This window comes from Heliangelus exortis, chromosome 11 (genome assembly GCF_036169615.1).
Source record: "Heliangelus exortis chromosome 11, bHelExo1.hap1, whole genome shotgun sequence".
Classification (NCBI taxonomy): Eukaryota; Metazoa; Chordata; class Aves; order Apodiformes; family Trochilidae; genus Heliangelus; species Heliangelus exortis.
Window position 1 is genome coordinate 3,916,508 of NC_092432.1, and position 26,408 is coordinate 3,942,915.

Genomic DNA, 26,408 nt, shown 5'->3' on the forward strand with positions numbered 1-26,408 from the left:
GGATCACAGACTTCGTTGTCACAAGGGGTGTTACAGCTCCTGGGCAGGAAGATAATAGGGCATCAGAAAAGTTTCTGTACCTTCAGGTACTTCCTTTCAGCAACCAGTGTAAGAAACTTTTTTTTTTTTTTTTTTTTTTTAATGGAAAAGCTGAAGGTGTCTGGGCTCATCATTTATGTTATGGCTTTGCATCTGGACTCTGAAGTAAACAATTTTCACATAAGGGAAGTCAAAAGAAGAAAATCAAAGGAAAATCAAACCTTGCTTTAGGAACAAGCCATGAGTGTACAAAACAGGAGAAGGGTGAATGGGAGTTGATTTCAACTTGGTAGTTAGGTGCAAATGACAAGCACTTGATCCTGATTCTCATTTCAGAAATATAAATTGTTCAGCACAGGCTGAACGAGTTTGTTGCTAGGGAAAGCCTGACCCAGCTGGAGCAGACGGTGGTTGAGAAGAGCTCAGGGTTGTGAAAGGCTTGTGCTGGGATGGCTCTGTGACTCAGATCTGCCTTGGTGCTGCTTTGTTGAAGACTTCTTGCATTGTTGGGAGAGTCAGGTAATGATGATTGCTCCGTGTTGAATTTCTGGCTACTTGACCACTCAGTGTAGTACAGCCTTTTAACTTTACCCAAAAAAGTAAAGGACCAAAGGCAAGGCTTAAAAGAAGGTGATGTGTACTTTTATTTTTATTTTTTAAAGGCAAACCAAAGCACAGTTGTGCTTTGTTGCAAGTTCTAAATGGAACACTGGGAAGAATACGAAATCTGAAAGCAAGAGCTACAGCTCATTGTAGTGGTTTCTTGCAGGAGGTGAATTCTGTTACTAAAAGCAGTGAATGTGTGAAGTGTCAGTCCTGCCCTCTAATACTTCAGTATTGATAACAAATGAACTGCTCTGAATGCAGCTGGGACAGATGCTGCAGCAATAAGGAGTTGCATTGCAGGCTGAGTTCCTAGCCTGCTGGTCTGCAGAAAGAATGGTTCCTTCAAAAACTGAAGGGCAACAGGCAGATCCTTTCAGGAGGAGTAGCAAGTGACCTGAAATAACTACTGGATACATAAAAAAAGAAGAAAGACCTGCAGCATAAAGTAAATGATTATGTGATGATAGATGATGATTAAATAGCAGGTGTTTCTCAAGGTGGCAAGGTTCTTCTGCATGGCAGAATGTTTTTTATGATCAAGATAAGCATTAGTAAATCCGTAGTTAAGGTGGAGAAGAAACCACAGGATTTCTGTACATGGAGCTCTGTGTGTCACACGCTGCTCTGCTGTGGCTGTTCCCATCTGGGTACACCCAGCTCTGTGCCCAGCACTGCACATGGTTCTTCACAGCCTGGAGCAGCTCCTAGAAAGGAGACTTGCCAGGAGATTCTGCCAGATTAAGGAATAGGCTGCAGTAATTATTCTCATGGTAGGAACCTGTGATGTCCAATCATTGCTGCTGTGGTGGTTCCATGACCCCATCTCAGTTTACATGGTCAGACCTGTCCTCTGACTGGTGATGGGCTGCAGCCTGGAGTGGCTTTTTCTGGTACCTTGGGAAGTTCACATGTCCTGCAGGTTGGCCCTGGGATGCTCCCAGGAAGGGGAAAAAAAAAATCACAAGTGGTCTTCTTGTTGGTGAAACTCAATGCATTGCTTCTCCTTGGTAGTTCACTGTACTGGGGAGTTATCTTTTAAGTAAATAAACACGTTATTTTCTTTAAAGAACTAATTTCTCACTCAGAATTAGGTGCTTAGTTTAGAGTAAGTCTGAGAAATAGGAAAGGTTTGGAAATCTGCAAGCAGCTGAATGAAAACAGCCTGAATGTGATAACTGGTCCTTATCCTGAGTGTTCCTAATCTACCCAAGACCCAGAAAGGTTGGGACAGGGTGATAAACAGATGTCACATTTTTATGTTCCAGTAGTGACCAAAATAAATACTTAGTAGTTAATTTCCAGTTCTGAATTGAACATGAAACTAAGACATACTGGTTATCTTAAAAAAGCTCCATAAGCTGGAATATCAAATGCTGTTAAATGGAATATAAATGCTCTAAAGACCATTTTATGTGTACTTCATTCTGTCTGACAGAGGAGTTTATATTGCAAGTCTGTATATGCTTTCTCTAAAATGGGATCCAAAGGAAACACAGCACAGCCAAATAGAAATTGTAGTTGACTTTGAGCTCTGATTAATTTGTTTTTCATGTAATCCTTTTCAGGGCAGTGAGAAAAATGTGAGAAAAAGATGGTGCATTGTAGTGTAGTTAACCTTCCATGAACAAAGTGAACTTTGAGAGAAATTTCTTTTCTTTAAGAAAATTAATAAGCCATCTGCTTTAATTGTAACTGTTTTTTTCCAAACATCAGTGTGGACCAAAATGCTTATTACCCTATTTCATGTTTGGGTCTCTGCAGTTCTCTTCATGTGCATGAAGTTCTGCAAAAGGTAACTCACTGGATAAACTAATAAGTTCTTGTATCAAGACCATCAACAGTGTGCTTATCAGTTCCTAACATCAGAGCCCACTGAACTTTATCTTTTTATGTACTTAAGGGAATGATGTTTCATAATTGAGGCAAGTGAGTGCATACTTTTGCCATAAACTTCTAGAAATCTCATTGATTTATAAATGCATTACACATCTAAAATTAAGTAACTTTCAAGCTGAAACAAGCATAAAGCTAAAAGCAATATGACTTTTAAAACCCAGCCTCAGAAAAGATGCATGAATGAATCTATAATGCTTTAGTTAACGCTTGTTGCCATTTCTCTTTATAAATTGTTCTTTAGGGTATTGTAACTCAGCTGTTTTTAAACCCATCACTCTGGAACCTTGCCTACAAAATGTCAGCACAAGTGCAACTTTTATTCCTTTAACAAAATAAAGGGCTTGGAGCAGTTAGGCTTTCTAAAATTTTATGGCAGTTAAATAAATTCTGCTACTTTGGCTTTACCATAACAGGAACCACACCATTCACCTTCCCCTGCCAGCAGGTAGAGACAGAAACCAAAACAGCTGAATTGGGTAAACAATGTCTCAACCTGCCTTTTCTTCAAAAAAACCCAAAGAACAGAGAAGCTCGATGTCAAAGTGTAAATACACACTCATGTTATTGTTGGGCTGTGCCTTGGGCAGAGGGTACTATCCCTTGAGGGTGGAAGGAGGCATGATTGCTTGAGAAGAAATCTGAGAAGTTGAAAGCAAGATTTGAGTTGCCCACATATTAAAGGAATTTAATTAGGGTTGAGATTCTTTCCTACAGATTCAAGAGAGAAGTCCACACTTCTGCTGCATCACTTGGCCAGTACATCTCTTACAGATGTTCTATCTGGGAGTTGATTCCCCCTTTCCCATCTGGCTTTTAGAGCTGTGTAATGTCAACTTATTCACCTTTTTTAATGATTTCCTGAAGTTAAAGCCTTGACACATATTCCAGGCAGTAGTGTGCAATTGTTCTGTAGTCAGTATAAACAAAAATGGGAATTTTCCATCTTGGTGGTCACGATGGCCAAGTTTTACTGTGTGTACCTTACTCTTGGCATGGGGGAGTTGTTTTGTTTTTTCTTTTTAAAGGTTTGGGGAAGGAACTTTCTTGCATATTGCTGCTACTAGTGCAGCAAATCACATTTTAATACTGTCTGCTTTCAGCTTGGACCTTTGCAGAAGGAAGATTAGGTAATAGTTTGTGTGGAAAACATCTGTTTCTTAAGGAAGATTTCACCCTGTTGTTTTTTTTGGTTGTCTCTCTAAGAAGAAAGTCCCTTAGTCCTTTAAAGACTTAAAAGTCTTTAAGTCATTGCAGGTTATTAGAGTTGCTGTGGTTTTAGCATGCTCATGTTCTGGATCCTGTGTTAGCTTAAGTTATTAGCCTTAGATAAGTGTTGTGGGATGGAAGGACTGCTTTCTATTGTCAGTGCAGTTTCTGAATCTCTGGACAATTTGTCTGGGTTAGAAGTTTTTTGGCTCCAGTGTTTGTTTGGACCTTTTTCTTGTCTGAGGAAAAGATGTTGTTAAAATAATTAAGCCTAGCATGCATGAAAAGAGAACCTTTCCACAAAATTGAATTGCTTGGGGTTTATTTAAGTTTTGGTTGCGTAAATAAATTGGCCTTTTACTTTGTTTGGTTACAAGCAACTTACTATCTATTCTGAGGCATCTTTTTTCCATGCTTTCTGCAGAAGAAAGTCTGAGGGTTTCTAACAACAACACCTCTCTGCACTCCATAGTTCTTTGTTTTACATCAAAGTGCATTTCATGTGTCTATTACATTATTAGTACACTTTTCTTTCAGCCCCTCTTAATTTTTTATTGTGGTAAATGTCTAATATGAAAAGACCTAATAGAGATTCATTAGTGAATAATCCTTATGGTCATTGTTTTTTTTCTTCAGAGTGCATTGAGTTCAACCTGCTGTTTCCAAGGGAAATTCCTCACTGTGATGCTGTGTGATCTTGTAAATAAATTTATCCTGTGTTTGTTAGTACTCAAGAAACTTTTTTGTATCTTGATGCCAAAGTTGGTGCAACTCGCGATGTGAATTCAGTGCGTGGGCCAAGCACTTTTCTTCCCCGGCACAGTGCATGAAGTGCTGAGCAGCTTTTCATGGATTTTGTGTTGCTGATCTATTGCCAGACAACCATTCAAGGATTAGGGATAGATTGGCTTGTGACCCTGGGAAGAGTGATTCGAGAAATAAGTTGTAATTTTCAGGAAAGTGTTCCCTCTTAAGTCCATGGATCTTTAGGGGGGTAAATTGGTAATGCACTGACCAGTTGGTCACTCTCTGTGTTACCTGACTTGTTTGGAGTCATGTGGCTGAACCCCTGATCTGGTCACACATGTCATGATGTAATTTGAAGCAGGGTGTGTGGATGCATTTGGTTTATCTTTGTGTTCCTCAACCTAATGTTGCTCTTTTCAACAGCAATAATAGAACAACGTCTGCTGCGGGCTGTGTAGAGCTTGAATCTCTGTGCTGGTCCTGGTAGTGTTTGTAGTGATAGGTTAAATGAGATGAATGTTTGATGGAGGTGTAAATCAAGTACTCATGTCCTATTTTAACACTGCCATCTAACCAAGAAGTTAGAAATTCCATGATCATCTGAATATCCAATGTGACTAATAATAGGACAAGGAGCAGTGGTTACACACTGGACCATGGGCAGTTCCTTATAAATATTAGGAAGAATTTTTCACTGTGAGGGTGACAGACCACTGGAACAGACTGCCCAGGGAAGTTGTGAAGTCTCCTTCCCTGGAGACATTCAAACCCCACCTGGACATGTTCCTGTGTGTCCTGCTATAGATGACCCTGCCCTTGCAAGGGGGGTTGGACTCGACAATCCTTGAAGGTCCCTTCTAACCCTTAATTTTCTACAATTCTATGATCCTAATTGCAGTTCAGTTTCAATAGGCATAAAAATGCCTTGTTTCCTAACTTCACTTTCTCTTGTTTTCCCATTTTCAGTTTGTGGGCCAAACGTTGACATTCGCAATGACATCCATGAGCTGAAACGCCTGGAGAACTGTACGGTCATCGAGGGTTTCCTTCGGATCCTGCTCATCTCCAAAGCAGAGGATTACCGCAACTTCCGCTTCCCAAAGCTCACAGTCATCACTGACTACCTGCTGCTCTTCCGAGTGGCAGGCTTGGAAAGCCTCAGTGATCTCTTCCCCAACCTCACAGTCATTCGTGGGAGAAACCTCTTCTACAACTATGCCTTGGTTATCTTTGAAATGACAAATCTGAAAGAGATTGGGCTTTACAACTTGAGGAACATAACACGCGGAGCCATTCGGATTGAGAAGAACTCTGACCTGTGTTACCTCTCCACAGTGGACTGGTCTCTCATCCTAGATGCTGTGTCCAATAACTACATCGTTGGGAATAAACCCCCAAAGGAATGTGGGGACTTGTGTCCAGGAACGATGGAGGAGAAGCCGCTGTGTGAGAAGACCTCGATTAACAATGAGTACAACTACCGCTGCTGGACCACCAACCACTGCCAGAAAAGTAAGATTTTAGTAGATTGTTTCTTTTCCTTTTACCTCTTTCTGAAGGAAATGTTTAGTTTTGTGGCTTTATTTTCAGCTCTTTAGCAACTTAAGCTTTTCTTGTAGTCATGTGTACTGCACATAATGAGCTGTCCCGTTCCCACACAAATAGTTTCCTCCCCAACCTGTGCAGGATCATCTCCCTTGATTAAAAGAAAACAAAAACAACAAAAAGCCCAGCAACAAAACCTCACAAACTTTCTGGAATACTGCTTCATGGAGGAGATGTGCAGTAAGTGTAGAATTAAAGCCATTATAGCAATGCTGGAACCAGTTTTACCTCACCTGAGGGCTTTGGCAGGTGGCTGTTGAGTGACATCTCCTTCTCCTTGCTGAAGTGATTGTTTTCCAGGGTCATTGCTGTAGCTGGACTTACTTTGATTTTGACATTGTTAACTGGACTTGCTTTGACTTTGTTCTTTGCCTCCCTCAGCATACAACTTTAGAAATTCCTGTAATGGTAAATTCTGTATGTGAGAACTTTTTTCCTGCAGTCAGTTTTTTACAGTACAGTTGGTAGGGTCAAAGAGTTCTATCTTGACTCTCGGTGAAATTACCCATTCTGTTCTTATCTGGCATTATGGAGTTTATGTCTTTCTGATAGCAAGTATTAGCAAAAACAAAACCTGATCTCAGTTTTTAAAAATAGAGTAAACAAATACATAGTTTACTCAGATAACTTGATTAACTGGCAGGCTTTTTGAGTTCATCCTGTAACTTTATGAAAGCTGAGCCCTGCAGTATCAGTAGGGTTTATTTACAAGCAGCCCTCACTGGGACCAACAGTTCCTAAATTCCACTTGCAGTCCTGACCAAAGCTGCTACATTGATAGGAAATGTGAGAGAAAATAGGAACAGGGCTAATGTTCAGGTTCCTTTCATTTGGGGATGTTTTTTTTCTAAAGTGGCTCATGGGTTGCTTGTGAAATCCTCACATTCCATGAGAACTGAAGTTCAAGTACCTTGGAGGGCAGTTTCAGTCAACACATGCCAAAAATATCTCGGAAGAAAAGGAATCTGAAGGGCTATGCTTTTATCAGCAATTCTTACAGGAAATAAAGTTTGTTTTTAAACAAAGAAAACAAAACCCTTCAGCCTGTTACTGGAAGATGTGATTTGTTCAAGGTGAGGGGATTGGTGTTTCTTTCTTACCATGTGGTTCTAGGAGTCCTTAGGGTTCTGCTGGCCAAATTTATGTCTTCATTAAGAGTGTAACTCCTCTGTCTACAGAGGGTGACCCAGGTGATTCCCATGCAGCCTCATTGCCTGTAGTGGTTTGAATGGATGTAACTAGAGTGTATTTAATGAGAGATAATGACTCACTTGCTTTCTGTTGTGTGCTTTGGCTATTTGGAGTAGACAAAAATAATGTGCAAGAAAAGCCTGTTGAATTCAAGGGGAATAATAAAATAATTTGGATCCCAAATGCACATGAGAAGACATCTGTTTAAATAAGATGAGGTCATAGTTACACTTTGATGGCAGCCCTCTTAAGGCAAGGGTGTAGGTAGTGTTTTTCTTACATGCTTTCATCTTCTTTTCATGGGAGATTGTGAAGAAAGAAAGTGTTGGAAAAGAGCCTTGAAAAGCTTCTTTAGTGCATTACACTGTGGAAAAACAATGTAGGTTTAGAGTATCTTAGGATGCAAAGCATATAAAAAAAATGATCAAGTTCTAATCAATAAAAGGAGTGAAGAGGTTGGAATTCTTCGTCTGCTTGTTGTGATAAGCCACTGACTTCAAGGGAGATCTTAAATTTGCAGCCATTCATCTAGCCAGCCATTCATCAAAAAAAAACCCACCACCAAACCCCAAAGTACTCCCATTCTGAAGGAAAACAAGGGAGGTGTAAATCTGCAGCTGTTCCTAAGACAGCTTTTTTGTCTGTCCTGCTGGATTGCTTGGACGCTTTGGCAGTGAACTCCTGATCTGGAGAGGACTCTTGCAGTACAAAATTACACAAGACGTGAATAGAAGCAAGAACTTTTAAGTTGCTGGGTGTTTAAATCTGCATTTTCCTACCAGTAGAGATACGACACCTATGTTATTTCCCAGGGAATGTTTTTCTAGTGTGGTATCTAATTTAACCCTGACCTTCTCCTCGTGCGTCACACGAACGTTAAACTGAAAATGCTGTCTATCACTCAGGGTTCCTTTGTGCCTTTTTATTTTTCTTTGCTCTGGATCTGTGGAGGAGTGTATATTAAATCATTTGTCCTTGTTTAGGCTTTGCAGTGAAAGATTTTAAGTTGGTGGGTAAATGTTTTGCAGGAACATTAAGTGCTTTAAGTAGCCTGGCTTCTGTTTCATTTTGCTGTTGAGTGGAAGTTGTTTTTTTCCTTCTTTTTCTTGCTCACAAACAAAGGAAGAACCCTGTGCTTCCTTCAATATAACTTGTGCAGGAACAACATTGAGGGTGGAGGGAGGAGAGAGGGAAGGATATGCTGTGTTTGTCTTAGAATAGTCCATTGACATTTCTATATTAGAACAAGCTACAAAGGAGCTGTAACTGCTGAATTTTTTAAGAAGATTTTTTTTTTAAAGTTCAACATAAAGCATCAGTGTGGCTTCTCTGCCAGTGTTGTTGCCTGGGTTTCTGTGTAGTATACATTCCTTTACCTTCGAGTGCCCCAAGGCAGCAGCCTTAGTAGTTGGCTGGCTTTGGAGCTGTGGCATGCTGTGTTGGGTTTGGCATGCTCTCATCTCTCTGACTTGCACCTACTTTTCTTTTTGGCATAGCAAATGCCAGCTGTGCTTCACTCAGGTTGCAGGTCCACGTAGAAAACTTCCTCAAGATAAAAGGAGAGTACTGAAGTTGTTTGCATTGGTGTTTGTGCTTTGGGGCACGGGTGGAGGTGGAAAAGATAAAAACTGAGCATCCAGACATACGAGTAAGATTATGGCCTTTCTGGGTTTTTTTCCTCTGGCAGTTGTGGCTGCTGGAATTGTTTATAGAAGGTGCTTGCATCTTACTTGTGATGTGAATGCTTACCTGATGTGAGGACCAGAAAAATGCTTCATGTTTGTATCCCTTGAAGGAGCAGCCTCTGACACTTTTGCTTTGTTTGTTCATTGGTCTACTGTAAAGAAAATGCTGTTTTCTGTATGGCTTTTGCTGATGACTCAGGTTTGAGGTCTGCTGCTTTAGTCACTAGGCCTTCATGTGCCTGCAGAAACCAAATCTAAATTGCAGCTTTTAAAGCCTGCCTGGAAGTTTAGGATCCCTTGGCTGCCATAACCATCGTGTTGTTTTCTGAGCATGTCCACCTAAGGCTTCCTAAGACATTTCTGCATTTTCTGAGGCCATAAGAAATGAACTAAGCAAGCTGTTTGTGTGGGCAAGTACCAGCAAAACTAGCAGTGATCCATATATAAGATCTAGGATGTGTAGGGAGGGCTTTTCCTCTTTTTTATTTCATCTTAACCATTAGTTTGCTCTCCACCCACCCCCCAGTTAGAGATGCTCTGTTAGGTGTCAGCTGAAACCCATTCCTACCTGGATGAAAAAAAAAGATCATGGCTCTGGCTGTGGAAAACAAGCTGTTAATACTTGCTGAGAAGGTGGAATGGCTTCAACAGCAGCTTGGAGGTGAGAGGATAAGAGCACAGAGTCTGGAAGTCTGAGTCCTCCCTTAAGGAGAGCCAGCTCCATTGTCACACAGTTGTGCTGCCCATAAAAACAATGAAGGTGAGTATCTGAAGGGACCTTTCAGAGTAGGTTTGCCACTGACATAGAAAAAGTAGTCTTGAATTGGCATCGTGGAGAAAACATGAATTAGGGCTGTAAGCATTAAGCACTTGTTTCAAAAGAGGCAAAACTGACATGAAAAACAATAGCTCACATAGACTGCACCTCACAATACAACACAAAAAGCCTCAGCTTCTGAATGTGTGAAACTGAAGACCATGGAAAAGGCATGTGAGGATTTGGAAGCTGATAAAGAAGCAGATGGCAGCTAAGCACAAAATGTTTTTAATGAAAATGTATCCTTATTCTTTTTTGAATTGGTTTGACAGTAGTCTGAAAAGCTACTGCTGTATGTGGGGAATGAGGAACAGGAGGGAAAGAATGACAGTGAGTGGGATGAGTAGTCCATATGTACCTTCTACTAAAATGTTTAAACATATGGAGACAGTAACATGATGTATTCTCACAAATATTCAGAATCTGCTCCTGTTTGTTTACACGGAGCTCAGAAGATAATGCAGCTGAGTGGTATCGTTTGACACAGCTTCATTGACTTGTGCAGTGCTTACCAGTGGGTGCCATCTGGGAATCTGCTCCCTGTTGATTCACTAGAGTAGTGGTGGAAACCATGTGCTGGGATTTGATTTCTTCCCCCTTTTCTCCTTGTTTTCACCCCTCTGAGAAGTATTCATTGTATTCCCTGTCCTTTAGGAATACTGAACAAAGTGTAGACTTGAAGGGAGAGAGGAAGAAGTTGGGAGCCACAGGTGCCAGATCAAATTGCACTTATTTTGCTTTAAATTACATCTGCATACTTTTTTTTGTTTGCTGCTTCATTTAAAGATTTTTTTTGGGGGGGTGATTTTTCTTAAAAGACCGAAGTAGAAAATGTGTACATTATCAGAGGAGGACAGACTTGAAGAGTTTTACTTTTGTTGGATTAAAAAAAAAGTGTCTTATAAACCCAAACATAAATGGACACTTTGTTTATCCATTGGTTGGTATTCAGACTCTCTATCAAGCAAACATCATCTGAATGGAATAAATGGAAGAGTAGACAAAAAAAGAAAAGAAAAATCGTAAAAGGCGCAATTGGTGTCACTCTGCTAGAAAAATCTGGAGTATGTTAAAAAAAAATTGTTAGTGTTTTCATTCTGAATGAAGTTTTTTTCCTGACTTTCACTCCCCTCCTGAGAAGCCTGCTCTTCAGCCAGAGGTTTCCCAGAATTTTTATTATGGCTGTGAGAGCGTATTTAATTAGTAAGCTGGAATGGCCGCAGAGCAGTTTAGGGCAATCTGCAGTTAATTACTGTAGCAGTGGTTTATATTCTGAGAAAAGGGCTAAAATTAAACAAATGTATACTTGCCATTTTTCTTTGTTCTCTTGCAAAATGCCATAACCTGGGAAGAATATCTTGAATCTTGCAGCCTGCTCTAGTCATCAAGTACCAAGTGCTAATGTTGAATGTTCATCTTGGCTTCCTGGTTTGTTTTGGCACAAAGATGTGTGGTGTTTTTGAGAGGACTTCAAAGTTTTGTTTTCCAGTATTAAAAGACTCTATACAGCTAACTGGGTCCCTCAATGACATTTTGCCATGAGTTAAAAAAACCCAACTTAATTATTATTAAAATACTAGACCAACATAATTATTATTAAAGTATTAGACCTTTTCCTCACTTTCTGGAATAAAGAATAAAAACAGTTACCTTGTGTCTTTTTTACTCACATGTACACACACACACACAATTTCTTCTTACAGAACACCATATTTTACTCTTTTTTGGCTTTCTTTACCTTTGTTAGTCCAGAGGTATGTTAATGTTTGCCAGGTGATGTGTAGCCATATCCTACTGACCCTCTTTGCTAATGTAGAAAATTTATTTCTTTTAATATATTTTCTGATCATGGGGAGGAATAATCCATATGTTGCAGAATGAGACAGTAGATGTTGCCATGATTTCAGTGGAAGTACAGGACCTTTAAAGTTATAGGGTGGTTAAATGTATATGCCCATTTATTCTGGTTACTATAAACTCTTGTTTTGTATAGAGACCATTGTGATTTAAGAAAAACGAGAATTAGCCATTCTGAAGTTAACTTGCTCAAGTTAGGAAGTGGAGGGAGAGCTTTTCTGTTCTTTATGTAAATGCATCCTATACTTGCAATGAAACAAGAATGTGCTGTGATTTAAACCTGGCTAGACAGAAAGTCTGCCCAGATCCACACTGTGCCTGTCTTTCGTGGCTTCAGATTTTATGAAACTCTGAAATCTGAGTACTCTTTATTTCTACTGTGATACGGATTTATTTGAATTATCTCGTGCCCAGCACTGTTTCACTGTCAGAAAAACAACTATAAAAATACAGAGATGATTTAAAGGAAATAGTAATTCCCTGGTTTGGTGGGTTGCATGTGTGTTAATTCCTCAGTTCATTTTTGCTGATGCTCTGTGATAAAGGATTGGGAAGAAAAGCAATGCCAGTCCTTACAGGAGCCTGGGACAGGCAAAAGGGCTTTTGGTTGCACTTGCAATACTTCTGCTGTTCTTAGCACCTTGCTTTCATCCTAGAGGAGACCGAGGGTGATGGTTAGATAATTATTTTTTTGTTTTACCTTATGGTGCAGCAGTACCCTGAAATTATCTAATTTAAGAAATTAAATAAGCATCTAGACTTAAACTTTGATTAAACTGCTTAACATGGACTTCCAGTCCTCATTGATACCTATTAGAAAAATGTTTGTTAATGCAGGGGTTGCATTGGGTAGTTAATTAGATGTAATGTAAGACTTTAATTTTTATGATGCATTTGCAAAACAACTGGGAGATGGGAATAGCTAGCAGCATTATAGGGAAAATGTCAGGGAAATGTTAAGTGTAAAGCCAGAAGAAAGCTGTGTTCTTGCAGCATTCTTGGAAATGTCGCAGGGACAGCAAACTCAGCCTGGCTTTGCATTTTTCACAATTCTTTATGACTCTTATCCTCACTAGGAATGCAGCTTCTAGTGAGTTTTGGTGGCTTTCCTGGGGATTTCTGTTTTGGCAGTTTATGCTTTTATGGAGGTCTAACATGGGGTGAGCTAAGATCTGTCCCTCACCCAGCTGTCCACTTGAATGGAATGTATAGAAGTGAAGTGTTGGTGAGGAATGGTCTGCAGTGGAATTTGGCTGAAATGGGCTAAAGGGGGGTTTGGAGGTGGGCAGGTGGACAAACTCACTAAACTTGTTGCCCTACTTCTTTGTAAGAAGTTAAGGTAAAACGTAGATTCAGCCTGGGTAGGAATCATGCCCTCTAAAAAATATGGAATAGTGGGTGCCATTTGCCTTTTTGCCTTCCTCAAACACACATGAGTGTAGGAATGAATTGTCCTTATGCATTTTCATGAATTGTTTTCATGTGGCAAACAAATTTTTCAATGTTAAACAGTGATGAAACAGCTTTTGTTTAGCCTTCCTTCCCACTAATAGTGTGATTTCCTTCTCAAGTCTGTTTATGGCTCTGAGAATTAACTTGTAATAAAAAGATGCTTGGATAATAGACTGTTAATACAGATCGTTGAATTGCCTTTTTTTTTTTTTTTTTTTTTTTTTTTCCTGAGGTGAACTCAGCCTGGTTCAGTTGTCAATTGTCTTTTACTCCCCTTCCCAGCACAGTTTTCAACATTTGGAATGGAATGTGCATGTGCTGTCAGCCCAGTGCTAAAAATGATTTGGCTCAAGTAGTTTGCCCACCATGAAGTGGTAAGGGGCTGAGCTGCCCATAACCTGTTTTTTTTTTTCAAGCTACAAACAGTTTGCTGTGTGCTTTCAGTTTTTGTTTGTTTACTGTTTCTTGCTGGGCAAAACCAACTTGTAGTTACCTGCCCAGAGCCTGGTTCTGGATGCCCTGGCTAAGGCATTGTAATGAATGCATTTGATAGTGTAGGCGAGGATGGATTCAGCACCTGACTTGAGGATCCCTCCGGGACAGGCTGGTGTTTTTTTGGAATTTGGTTGCTGATTTGCATGTTGGGAGGAATTCAAGAAGCAGCTCAGAAGTTCTCATTGTTGCTGCTTCAAGTTCAGCTTCCCCTCTTAGGAGGACCAGAGCTCCGGTTAGGTGAACCACTGTGACCTTCCCTCTCTGTTTTTTTTTTTTTCCCTCCTTCTTGCAACATATTTGGTTTATAGGCACTTAACTGTTCCCTCCTTATTGAACAGACTTTCCCCAGCGTGCCCATCACCCCTCCCCGAATGGCTTTGCTGCCTTTTCACTGTCCTAACTCAGTTAAGGACTCAGTTTCTTCTATTTTGTTGTTTTGATTTCTTCTTTTCCCCCTGGTTGATGTGCGAGGGATGCATCCAGCTGCCCGAAGCTCATGGTTTAGGGAAATGATGCCATTTAGGAAGCATGTTTGAAGCAGTTGAGAGTCTTTTATATCAATGCAAGCCTCTGGAGGAGGAGGAGGAGGAGATGTTTTTCTATGTATAGAAACTTCCCGTATAGGATGGCGAGAGAGAGGAGGGGAAGGGGGGGGGGGGTTGCCTGTCTCTTTAAGTGGGTTTATAATTGGCTAGGAATTTTTGTCAGCTTAGTCACTGCAGCATTCAGCGGATGAAGAGGGGGGGGGGGAAAAACCCACAGGCCCCAACCGTTATGGGCCGTGGATGGGCTCTGTCATCCCAAAGGAATGCGTGTGAACAAAACACTCTGTGCGGTGCAACCGTTGGCCCAAACAGTCTCGCATTCTTACAGCAGCTCTGAGTCACATGGAGCAGATGGATTGTTTCACTAAAATGGAAGTTATGTATCACCGAGCTGCCCCGGGCTCAGCTTTTTTGCAGTGGGCTTCGAATACCATAGGCGAGGGTGGTGAAAGGGGTGGAAAGATTTAAAAAAAACAAAAAAAAAAACCAACCGACAACCAACCGAACAAAAAAACCCAACCCGAAACGAAACGACCCCAAAAAAGAACACCCCCACCCCCCAAACAAAAATACCCTGACCCCGTGCCTTTTTTTGTGGCTGAAATAGTTTCTGTGGCATTCAAAAGGCAGGAGGCTTTCGTTTTCCTAATTACTGGGCTGGCACATGGGTCTAAAGATTTCGGTCTAGATTGCAGACAAGTGTAGCCTTAATTCTGAGGCACTTTATATTCATCCAGGAAGCTTCATGCTACCCAAAAAATAAGAAGAAACCCCTGTTTTGTAAGTGGAGTGGGGAAAAAACTCCAAACCTATTGGCTCTTCTCACAATGAAACCAGCTGCTCAGCTCTTCTTCCCCTACCCTGATCAGCCTTTTGCCTCCAGAATCTATCCTCAACCCATTCTCTCTGGTGTGCACAGTAAATTGATTAGGGAGAGAGCAGCTCTGTCTCTGTGGGTGGTGTTACCCTCTATTTGGCTTTATCTCTTCCCTTTAAAGGATTTGAGAGGATCTGATAGGAGCCTTGCCAGTTTGCAGCCATCAAAGCATGCAGAGGAGGAGCTGTGACTTCTGGACAAACAAATTGAGATCTGTCAAGTCATTTTAATTTTTTAACTTCCCCCTCCTGTTTTGTGGGGAATCCTCTGTTGTAAAGCGTGGTCTGTGATTTCACAGAAAGCCTGGCCTCTAGTTGGTCAATATTGACAAGTGCTGTCTTTTGGCAGGCTGTTGTTATTCAGAGTGGAGCAAGTTTGGAGGTCTTAATCTGGTTATCACCAAGGCAGGTGTTTCAGAATTAGTGCCTCCACATGTAGTATTAATCGAATCTTAAATCATTAAAACACAAAGGGGAAACATTGACTAAATTCTCTTCCATCTCTGGAGCTTTCCTCATGAAGTCAGCACATGAATAGGAACTCTCTTTTAGAGAAGATGCTTTACTTTTTAAGTGCCTGCTGAAGGCTGCTTGGCAGAATCAGAATTGACTGGTCCACGTGAAACTCTACATGCAGAACCAAAATTGCAGTGAGTCACTGTCTGCTCTTGTCTTTTGTGATCTGAGAGTCTGGGATAAAATACTGCAGTGGGTGTTACAGATAAAACCCAGTATGCAAATCCTTAATTCAGAGATGAAGCTTACTTCCCTTTCTACTCACTGCAGTTGTTTGTGTGCATCCATTTCTCTTCTGTAGAAGAGAAATTAAAATAATCAGTTGTACCTTGCTCCAGGAAATGGAGAGGGGTGGTAGGGAAAACAAATACCCCTTCCAGCAAACCAGCTGTACAGTTTGTTAAATTCAAAGGCTGGTTTAAGATAAAGTTGTTTATAGGAGAATATATTTTAGAGATGGAAAAATTAATGTTCTTCCTAGCCAACTTTTTTTCTTCTTTATTACACTTAGGAAGCTTCTTCGTACAGTTAGAAATGTCTGCATGTGGCAGATGGTTTATTTTGGGGGGGAGGGACAAAAATGAAATACAACTAAGAGGGGCATTTTTGGAGTGGGGAACCCAATAGAAATCTTTCAGTCTGGCAGTGCCTGGTGAAAGCGATAGGTCACTGAAAGCTGTGGTGATTTCAGGTCCCAGCCTTTAGCTTCTTGTGACTTGAGAACTGGGCTGCCTGGTCCTAAAAGGAGTCTTTTGCTCTGTGAGCTGGGGTTGCTGTAATGTGGGACTGTTTTGATGGCACTGGGATCTGTCTGCTGTGCCTGTGGTGTGCTGGGAGGGCTCTGGGCACAGCATCCCTGTGCTTCCCTGTTAGATAAATTCCACATCATGCATGGAGTACCTGAGGCTTCAAGCTGTGAAGCTTTCTTGCTTTTATTGTTTGTATATTAAATATTCATTCAATTTTTAGCTGGCTTGGGATGAGGGAGGAGGGGGAAACTATTGAACAACTTGGCCCTGCCAGTCCCCAGAAATGGTGCAGAGCTCTGTGCAGATCCTCCAAGAGATGTACTTTGTTTACATTAAGCATGCTTAATGAACAATACCTCTAATAAGTTTGCCTCAATGAAGTTGTGTAGCAAGAAGGGGAAAAAAGTTTGCTGTTGTGTCTGTGCTGAGTGGGCTGCATGATCTGACCTGTGTGCGAGGGTGCTGCCTGGACAAAGAATGTCATGAGCAAGTGGGCAGCTATTTTGCAATGTTATCCTACTCATTCTGCAATGTTATCCTACTCATTCTTCTAGTATCCAGGAGACACGGGGATTGGTGTGAATAACTCTGTGCCGTGCCTGGTTAAATACAATGCCTTCAAGCAAGAAAAAGAAAAAAAAAAGATGACACCCCTACCCCCAAATCTTCCTAGTAAAGGCTGAATGGAGAGCTTGTGTTCCTAAAACAGCACCAAGAGTGGCAGTAACTTGCCTGGGTTCCCCCAAGCCCGTGCTTCTCCTTTCTTCCTTTAAAGAATTGCCTTCCAATTCACATTTAAGGAACTGGGAGCCTCCCCTTTGCTCATGGTCCTTATCCCTGTTCTCTGCTGCAGCAGCACCCAAATGATGTGCCTGTCGATTTCATTCCTCTGCTGCTTGGTAAAGTAAGGAGCAGAGGCACTGCAGCTGCCAGGAGGAATTCCTTTCCAGCAGTTTTGCGAGAAAAGTCAGCAGGATTAGGGCCTGGTTAAAACTTGATGTTTCAGCAAATCTGCTATGCAAACCATTTGGGTGAGGGAGAGAGCAACCAGAGTGGCAACCAACTTTGCTTGAGGCAGAAACAAACTGTGGGAACAAGGAGGAGGCTGTCCTGTTCTCTGTGAGCCATGGTGCTGCTCAGAGCATTCAGTGTGCTTGTGTACATATGTATTGTTCACATATATATGTGAAATACATGTGCTTTTCTGCAACAACACCCCAAGTTACTGTTTGTCCTGGCTTAGAGGAAACTATTATTTCAAAAGTCTTAATAGCTTTCTTAACAGCCTTTTGAGCTGCTCTGATGTTTGCTGCTTGTGCCAGATCATGCTCTGGATCTCACTGCTCTGGAGCACCTATTTAGTTATCTGTCTAGGCAGGGAGCATTGGGGCACCTCCCAAGTATTTAAAAATAGAAATAAACATCTCATGCTCGCTCTTCCTTCCTTGATTAAATTTACAGGGTTTGTGTTGGGCTTGTTTTGGTTTGTGTGGGTGAGTGGGTGTGTCTGGTGGATTAAAAAGTAGTGGCAGGAGAGTTGGAGTCAAAGGAATATGTTTTTAAATTAGTTTGGAAGCCATGAAGGCTTTGGTAATTTTACTTTCTGGGGTCAGTTTACATGAAAGTTCTGCTTTCTAACTTCTTTTTCTTTTTTAACTTTTTTCTGTTTTTTCACTTGGTGCCCAGTGACTGTCTACCCAAAAGCAGCTGCTGTGGGAAGCTGCAGTCACAGCCATGGGGGGTGCAATCTCCTGGGTAGTTTGGGCCATTGCCCTGAAGCATTGGAACTATCAGGAGAGAGACCTTGAGTGGTGTTCCCTAGGGAAGCAGGTACTGGAGGTGGATCTCATCATTCTGCTGCTGGGAAGAGAGTCTGCAGTGATTACTGTAGAAGTGGAGTGATTGCAGTAACCAGTAGAGGAATAGTGTGCAGATGTGTTTATAGTGATGTTCTTGAGTAAAATTAGGTGAAGCAGGTATTGAACTCTTGATTTTCTTTAGGGCTTTATTCTGCCAGTAGTTGTTTTTTTCGTTCTGTTTGTGTGAAGCAGGTGTGGTTTAACCTACCTGTATGCTGCAGTAATGAATACTTAAACTGTTGTAAGTAATAGGTGAAAAATAAGATTAGCAGAAATAATAAAAACACAGTGTTCGTGCTGCAGCAGATGTCAGAACTAATGGGACACCCAGAGGCAAATGATGAACCAGTTGAACAGGGACCAGGCACTCTGGTTTAGCAAGCCCTTCTATTCTAAACACAAGCAATGGATACAACAAGTTAGACAGTGATTGCAGACTTGTTTGTTTGACTTTGCCTCAGTGCTTCCTGAGCCAAGCAGCCTTAATTATATGAGGGAATTGCTTCTCAAAATCACTTCCAGATAAAATATTATCTGGCCTCGAATGACTCTTGTATGTGTAGCAGTCCTGTTTCCACGTGAGGAAGGTGTTCCTCAGGGTCTGTTCTGTGTGCATTTGCTTTGGAAGACCTCTGTTGACATGTCTTAGTCTCTTTTCTCAGTAACCATTGTGTAGGACCAGACAGAAAAACAGTAATTGTGGAGAAAAAGATTCTGGGCCAGCTGGTCTGTTTTGTAGCATGCATTGTGGAGCTGTTGGATTTGTTTTCAGTGCCGTGTTTTGTGAATTGGAGATGGGAGAAATGCCCCGGAGTAGAGTAATGGTTCAAAACTGTTGAGTTCTGTAGTGAGAGGTAAATTTTAAACAATCCATCACTCTGACAAACTTGTTGCATCCTGTGAAAGGAATTGCTGGACACTGGTTAGCTGGTGTGAAAGGCCTTTGCAGATATTCATAAAACAAGAGGAGAGCAAGTGATCTTCACAAAGATTCCCTCTGTGGACAACTGCCATGACAAAGAAGCAGTCTTTCCTACTTTTTATTCTGCATAAATTTTTTCTTGCATCCCTTACTGCCAGTTTGGGCTGTGCCTTGGGTGGACAAACTCTGGTAGCTTGAGTCACACTGGGGCAGGAATCAGCAGCTTCAGGTTTGGTGCAGATTGAGCTGTGTTTGTAGAGGTCTGTCCTCCTCAAGTGAACTTCCCCTGCTCATGGCATGTTATTATTATCTGGATGTTCTGCCAAAACCAGTTTGCAAACCAGGGTTTCTACTGAGATTTTTTTTTTCTGTGGATGCATCATGTTGCACCTAGGACAGTACTGATAAAATAAAAGGCATCCTCCAATCTATAGTGTAGATTTTTGTCATTGAAAGAACTCTGCTGCAGCTTTGCCTCTGATTTCTTGTTTCCTACTCTTTGGCTTGTCAGTATGGTGTGGGTTTTTCTTAACCGTTTATGTTCATAATGAACATATTCTGGGAGAGAGGCTCAGCTCTTTCTGCATATAGTAATGAAAACAGGTGAAATTTGGGGTTTTCTCTGATTTACCCTGATGGTATTTGTCTTAAGAAGTGTTCTTGTCCACAGCTTCCTAATGGGGAATGTCACAGCTGAAACATAAGATGCCTGAAACCAGGACTACTTAACCAGTAGTTCTGTTTGAAAATCTAGGCCAGAGAATCTTGCCAAGTATCAACATTGTCTCTTGGTGAGAAAAACAACCAAATAATTTTAGTTCGTTAATGTAATTTACTTGAAGACAGTCAGTGCCCTTGACATGACTGTTTATACCCAGGCTTTTATGCCACTCGTATATCTGATTGATTTTTAAATTGGTTGGTGTAGAGCAGGCCAACCAGAAGTGGCTTATTTAATCTATAGTAGTAATTCCTAGATTGTCCAATTACACTGGATTTATTTATTTAAGCAGCCACCTTAAAAGTAATCTTTGTGTTGACTTTCTAACAGGAGTTTCATTGGGCCTTTCCATTCCTTTTTTTATTTTAGCTTTTTTTTTAAGCTTGGAAGGCATAGAGCCTTTGGCTATTGCAGTTATTTCTGCAGATAGCTGGGGAAAAAAAAAAGCCCAAACAGTTTAAGGGTGGAATTGGGTTCCATTCAACTCCCATTGGAAGCAGCCATGGGTATGTGCTGTGATTTCCCTGTTTCAGGGTGGAAGCTCCAAAATCAGCACCTGCATCTCAGTGCTGTGGAAGCAGAAGGAGATGGGAAGGATGCTTCACTCACGTCCTGGTGTGGAACCATCACTGCTTCTGCCTGCTCAGAAGTGTTTCTTTCCAGAGGTGCTCCCCCTCCAGCAGCCAAAGAAACTCAGTTTTGGGGAAAAGCAGGCATTAGTAGTTAGTACATCCCAGTACATCCCAGTGCATCCCATCTCCTCTGCCCTTGCCTTTTCTTCCACCTTCCACAGCTACCTGGTTAGAGTCAGCAGCACCTGAGCAGGGTCTGGCTTGGGCACTTCATCACAAATAGGTGATGAAAACAGAGCTGTTGCAAGCTCTCTTCCTGTCTGTAAATTCCCCTCTAATTCTGTGGGCTTGAGAGCAGTTTCAGGCTCTGCGTGGCTCACGTGGCTGTAATTGGGGTTATGGAACCTCCCCAGTCCTCTGTGTTCCCCAGGGTTTGTTGTTGTCAGACCTCATTTTACCCCCCACACCCTTCTTCCTCTTTTGTTAATCCGTGAATTTTGGGAATGTTTGAATAGTGTTTATTGCTTTTATTGTTTGGGTGGGAAAATGGCCATGGAGCTTTGATTGTTTTATGGCAGGAGAAAGGCCTTGTGGAACCCCAGGCATTTTTCTTTTTAACCCCAACAAGGAGTGCAGAAAAGTAACCAGTAATTGAATTCTAAGTGAAGAATCTCTTGCTGTTTATAGCCTAAGGATGTGTTTTATTTGAGTCCAAAAATCAACCAGAAAATAAATCTAATTACTTTCTAATATATCTTGTTAAAGCATGGATCAGTCCGTACTGCAAATGAGTTCTGGAGATACTGGTGAGAGAGAACACAGACTTCCAAGTTTTGATGGTAGATTAAATGTTGCATGTCAGCACTTTCTCTGATAACAATGCTGAGGAGAAGTGCACTGGCACAACAGATTCCTCTGCATGCCTCTAGCTTGCCGGGGAAGTTAACTCAGGGCTTCAGCTTGTTTTGTCATGCCTTGTCTGGAAAGTTTGGATTTGGGAAGGGGGGAAATAATGCTGCCTGCTTTTAAAACCAAAAAGCACAGAAAGCTGGAGTGGTTAAGTGTGAAGATTGTGAAAGCAAGCCTGATGTATTTTTCTTCAAAGGATAAATGAGTTTTATCTTGTTATCTTTCAAAAGCTTGATCATTAGATCGTTGGTGTCATGAAAAAATCAACAGACATAAATGATGGTGTAGTCTTGCTGTGCTATATTTTTGGCTGGATTTTTCTTTTCCCCTTTGTTTTATTTGTTTGTGTGTTTTTGTTTATTTTTTTGTTTTGGGTTTTGTTTGTTTTTTCCTAAAGATAAAGTGTTTTCTGCAAGATAAAGTGTTTTGTCCCAGCACATTTGATATGTATTAAATGTATTGGTTTTAGAAAGATGCTGAGCAATGCTCCTTACACTCTATATTGTTGCATTTTTTCCTGTGGGTAAGGAGAAAAAAAAAAAAAGCATAGTAATTTACTGTGCTCAGGACAGTTCTAAAGTAAATGTTTGTAGACACTTTGTGTCTGTGTAAGTTTATATGCTAAACACTGCTGATAATGATTTAAAACATATCAGCTTGCTTGATGTTTCAGATTTACATAGTGAGGGATTTAAAACTGACTATCCCTGCTAGGAGAAGAAAGATGATTTATTACTGTTGTTCTCTACATAAAATACTTGGAGTAATCCCCAAATTAATTTCTTTCCTTTTCCAGTATTTTAATTCTATTGCATTATTTGGATTAATCTGGAATTTTTTTTACGTGTGTCTGAATTTTGAAGTTCCTTCACCTAGTTTCTAGATGTGTTTGTGTCTGCTCTGTATCTTTCCCTGTGTGGGCAGCTTTTAAAATGCTCTTGCACTTTGGGATATTAGACTGGGCTCAGTTTATATCTGTCCTGTTCTTGCTTCATGGGGAAGTCATTTAAGTTGTAATGTCCCATCTGTCCAATAAGGAAGATAATCTTATTTAACATGAGCTTTGTGGTGCACCAGTTCATGTTTGTAAGTGGTTGTAGGTGCCTTTTAAATACAAAATAAAGAATTAATGAGCATCTTGCTTGGATGTTTGTTGTTAGATGCATTTTTATTACTATATAACCCTGTTTTTTTACAGTGTATTGGACCAGTGATGTGCAGGAGTATGTTACAGTCATGCAGCTTGCTGCATCTGGAAAATAAATCTGTCTGGGTGGGTGTGCTAGAGTTCTTTTGGAAGCACATGTAAAGCACATTAAGCAAAAGAGACTTAGATTCATCACTTGAGTATGAAGATTCAACAGAGGACTGCCTGCAGATTTTTTTTCCTGCATGTTTTTAAAAAAAGTGGAGGTGTTGTAGAGGAAGGAAATACACATGAGAAAGCAGAGAAGCAGGTATTCTGTTTTTTTTTAATTCCCTATTTTCTTTCATGTATCTATTAATGCACTTAAGGCAAGAACAGAATACCTCAATTTTTTTTTGAGGAAGGGAACACAAGTAACCTTTTTAGATAGTACTCTGATTACCTTAATATTTCTCATATAAATACATGTTGCCCTGGCACTGCTGGTGGGGATGTACCTAATGTGAGCTGACTCTGCTCTGGAAAGGCTGAGTTTTTAAACTCAGCAAGAGATGGTGGTGTTACCTGTTAGCAGCTTGAATGAAACCCTATGAATCAAACTCTAGCTCTTCCACAAGGCTGGAAATAACTGAAGCATCTCACTTAATAATTCATTCATGATCCAGCTCTGTTAGGAAATGATCTGTTACTTAATGCTCTCTGCATTAAAAACGAGACACATTTCAGACCCTTCTTTCATCTCCAACCTAGTTAGGCACAAAAAGTGTGTAAGAAATGTGAATCTGGAACTGAACGATGAAGGTGAATGGGAAGGTGAAATGATCTGATAAAATGTTGGGTCTTTGGGAACTTGGACTGCTGGTCTGATATTTGCTAAGGAGCTGCAATGTGAATGCATCCAGACTCCACTTTTTCCCCATTGTGGGGAGGAGCAGGTGTTTAAAAAACACTCCCATGACCCCCCCTAAAATCCCCACAAATGACCTCTCTTCTTTCTTGAGCTTGTGGTTGAAATGTTTCCAGTTTTTTAGTTCAGTAATGGTGTAAAGGCTGTTAAGTCTCCTTTTAGTATCTTTATCAAACTGAGTTCAGTTATAAAGGCATAATGTATATTTGGCCTAGGAAAATAGGTCAGTTCTGTAGTTTGTTTTCTTGAGTAGTAGTTAGTGAGTAGCCTGCAGAAAGGAAGTGTGACTTTTTTTTTAAATTTCATAAACATGTCAGCCATGCCACAGTCCTGCAGCATCTGACTTGCTGTCTGATCTGCCTTTGGTCAACAGGAAACCACTCAGTATAGTGCAGAAAAGACTTCATTTCACAACAATTGAGAAATTTGCTTAGATTAATGTGGTCCAAGTACCAATATATATTTGGGAATATATAAGGGTTTTTGTGTGTATTTATTTTCATTTTAAAGAAGGAAAACAATTCTGTTATATGAGCTTTTTATTGTCAGCTCTAGTCATCTGGTAGCTAGGAGCATCCTTTTGTATTCTTCTAGGAGCATGACTACTCCAGAGTGTAGAAGACTTGGGAGAAATTTTCTTGCAATAAAATAAGCCTTTAACAAGTAAAAAATAGACAAAAATTGACAGAGAAGGGATTTTTTTTTTTTTCCCCCAAATAGAACACTTTCCCTCGGGAATAACTGGTTTGTGGGTAGCAAATACAGAAATTTGGATGTTGTGGTAGAAGAATGTTGGAAAGACACATGTTTATGTGCAACTTCTGAACCAAAGTTCTTCCTGTAAGATCCTTTCTCAGAAAAGACAATATGGCTTGAAAAGGTAAAAATAGTCAACTAGAATGCATAGAGGCCAAGATGGAGTCATCAGGGAAGCCTAAGAAGCATTTGGCTGGGATAATGCCATTGGAGGGACAGGAGGAAATTTATGCTCATGTATGGGGAAAATGAGATACAGAATACTTAAGTGCCTTGATCAGATTCACATGCCTAAGACAGTGAGAGTGGAAGGAGAATCCCAGACTGCTTGTCTGGTAATCCAGCCTGGAGGTTGTACTTTGCCAGCTTAGTAACAATGACAAGGACGTGGCCCTTCTGTGAGAATTCCTGCTGTCACTTTGCTATACCTGTGAATTTTGAAACAAAAAAACCCCAACCCATTGCTGTGCATCTGTTTATGTGCATCTACAGCCTATCATGAGGAGGTGGCATGGCTTTGTTTTTCCTGCTCCTTTATTCACCTGCTAGAACTGGGGATTTACTGAAGTGTGAGTGGATAGTGAGATTTACTTTTTTGAAACTCAAAGATGCAGTAAAATCTAATTTTCAAGATGCTTCAGTCTTTCAAATAAATCCTGCAGAGAGTCCTCTCTGTGTACTGCATCGATTGAGGAAGATTGACTTGGTCAGGTCCTGTTTGTAGAAACAAACATGTTTTCCAAGACCCTACTTATAATTCATAATGCCTTGTTTATAAAGGCTCTTTTCCCTGTGAGTTGGCTGGAGCTCTGTAAGTGGTCTCTTTGCTCTGTTTGGGTTCCCTGGAGCTGGGTTTGTACAGCTGGAAAGCACATCCCTTTTCTATGGCTCATAATCCAGTGTCTGAGCATCCTCCTTCCGTGTCCTCACAAAGGGAGCCTATGGGAGCTGTGCAGCAGATGAGTTCAGCCAGCAACGTTTTTATCAATGCAAAGAGAATGAATCCAAACAAGCAGAGAAACAATGAGCTGGTTTTTGTTTTGGTTTGGTTTTTTTCCCTACAGCTCAGGTGGCAAGCAAGTTCTCTGTTTTGCTGTGGCTTGCAGATGAGGCATCAGGGTTGCTGCTCCTGTCGTTGGAGCTTGGGATTTTCTTCTCATCTGACACACATGGGCTGAACTCCTTGGTCCAACGTGGCTGCTCTGCCAAAGCCCAGGGCTGGGCAGTTTTAAACTGTGACATGTAGAAGTTTGCTTGGTGATCTTCCTTGGCCCTGTTTTACATGGAAGACTGTTCCTGAAGAGCCTAAGGAAAAAAAAAAGAGTTGGAGGTAGCTGGTTGTTGAAAGCAGCGAAAGTTTAGTAAAACTGGGCCAACTGGAGAGTTACTGACACAGTTCTGTGAATTTATTCATTTCATTTGGCTTGTTTCGCTTTTTGGATGTGTCTTAGATGAAAGGAATACTCTGGATAGCAGGGAGGAAACTGTTTTACTATTTTAGTTGCTCCTCCTTCCTCTGAATTGAGTAGAGCAGTGTTACCATTGCCATGCACCAGCAACGTGAAGGTCGCAAAACTTCTTCAGGCAGTGCTTGGATACAGGTCTGCAAATATTACAAATACTACTGAATTCCCTTCATCTTCCTGCCCCAAATAATAAACCTTGAAAAACATGCAAAGCATTCTGAAGCTTGTGTGCTGAGCTAGGAAGTTTCTGGACTTGAGGAGTGATGTTCTGGGGGTGGGTTTGTGTTGCTGTGCTGCTGGGGTACCAACCACCTTGGGCTGCCTTGGTAGAGCTGGGGAAAGGAGGGTCAGACCTGGGCAGTACTGGAAGGGAGAGCTTCAAAGAAAGCTTAAATGTTGGAAGGACTGATTGAAATCAGTATTCTCTTTTTAATTACTGATGCTGCAGCTTAGTACTGGAGGCATTGTATTCCAAATGGTGTCTTTTTGACTGAGTGTTTAGTGGAGATTTTCACTGCTTGAGTCAGCACTTACCAAAGGTTCTTTTTCTCTAGAATTATACAAGCTAAGTATAAGTAGTTCAGGGTATGCAACTATTTGATGTTTTCCTTGCTTTTTCAATTTAATACTTGTCATCAGGGCTTTGCAGACTTAACTGTGATGCACTATTAATCAGTTTCAGAGCAGCTGCTATGTTGCTCCCAAGAAGTGAGTGAAAACAGTGATACTGTTTGCAAAGCATGTTGGGATGTTTGGAAATGCAAAGCACTTAATAAACATCATTTAGATCAGACAATCTTTTTATTAAGTCTTTGAGCCCTGTGCTACAGGCTGATGTTCTGAGGCATCAGAATAATAGCTTGGCAG

The 26,408-nt window shown here is 40.9% G+C and overlaps 1 protein-coding gene across 2 annotated transcripts in view; it reads left to right on the plus strand.

Moving 5' to 3' along the window:
* The window catches only part of IGF1R (insulin like growth factor 1 receptor), a 178,664-nt gene that overhangs the window by 24,412 nt on the left and 127,844 nt on the right, over nt 1-26,408 (plus strand). For both annotated transcript variants that reach the window (XM_071754248.1, XM_071754249.1), the window contains exon 2: nt 5,461-6,006. In XM_071754248.1, coding sequence (XP_071610349.1) covers nt 5,461-6,006 — 546 coding nt within the window. The remainder of the gene's footprint in view (nt 1-5,460; nt 6,007-26,408) is intronic.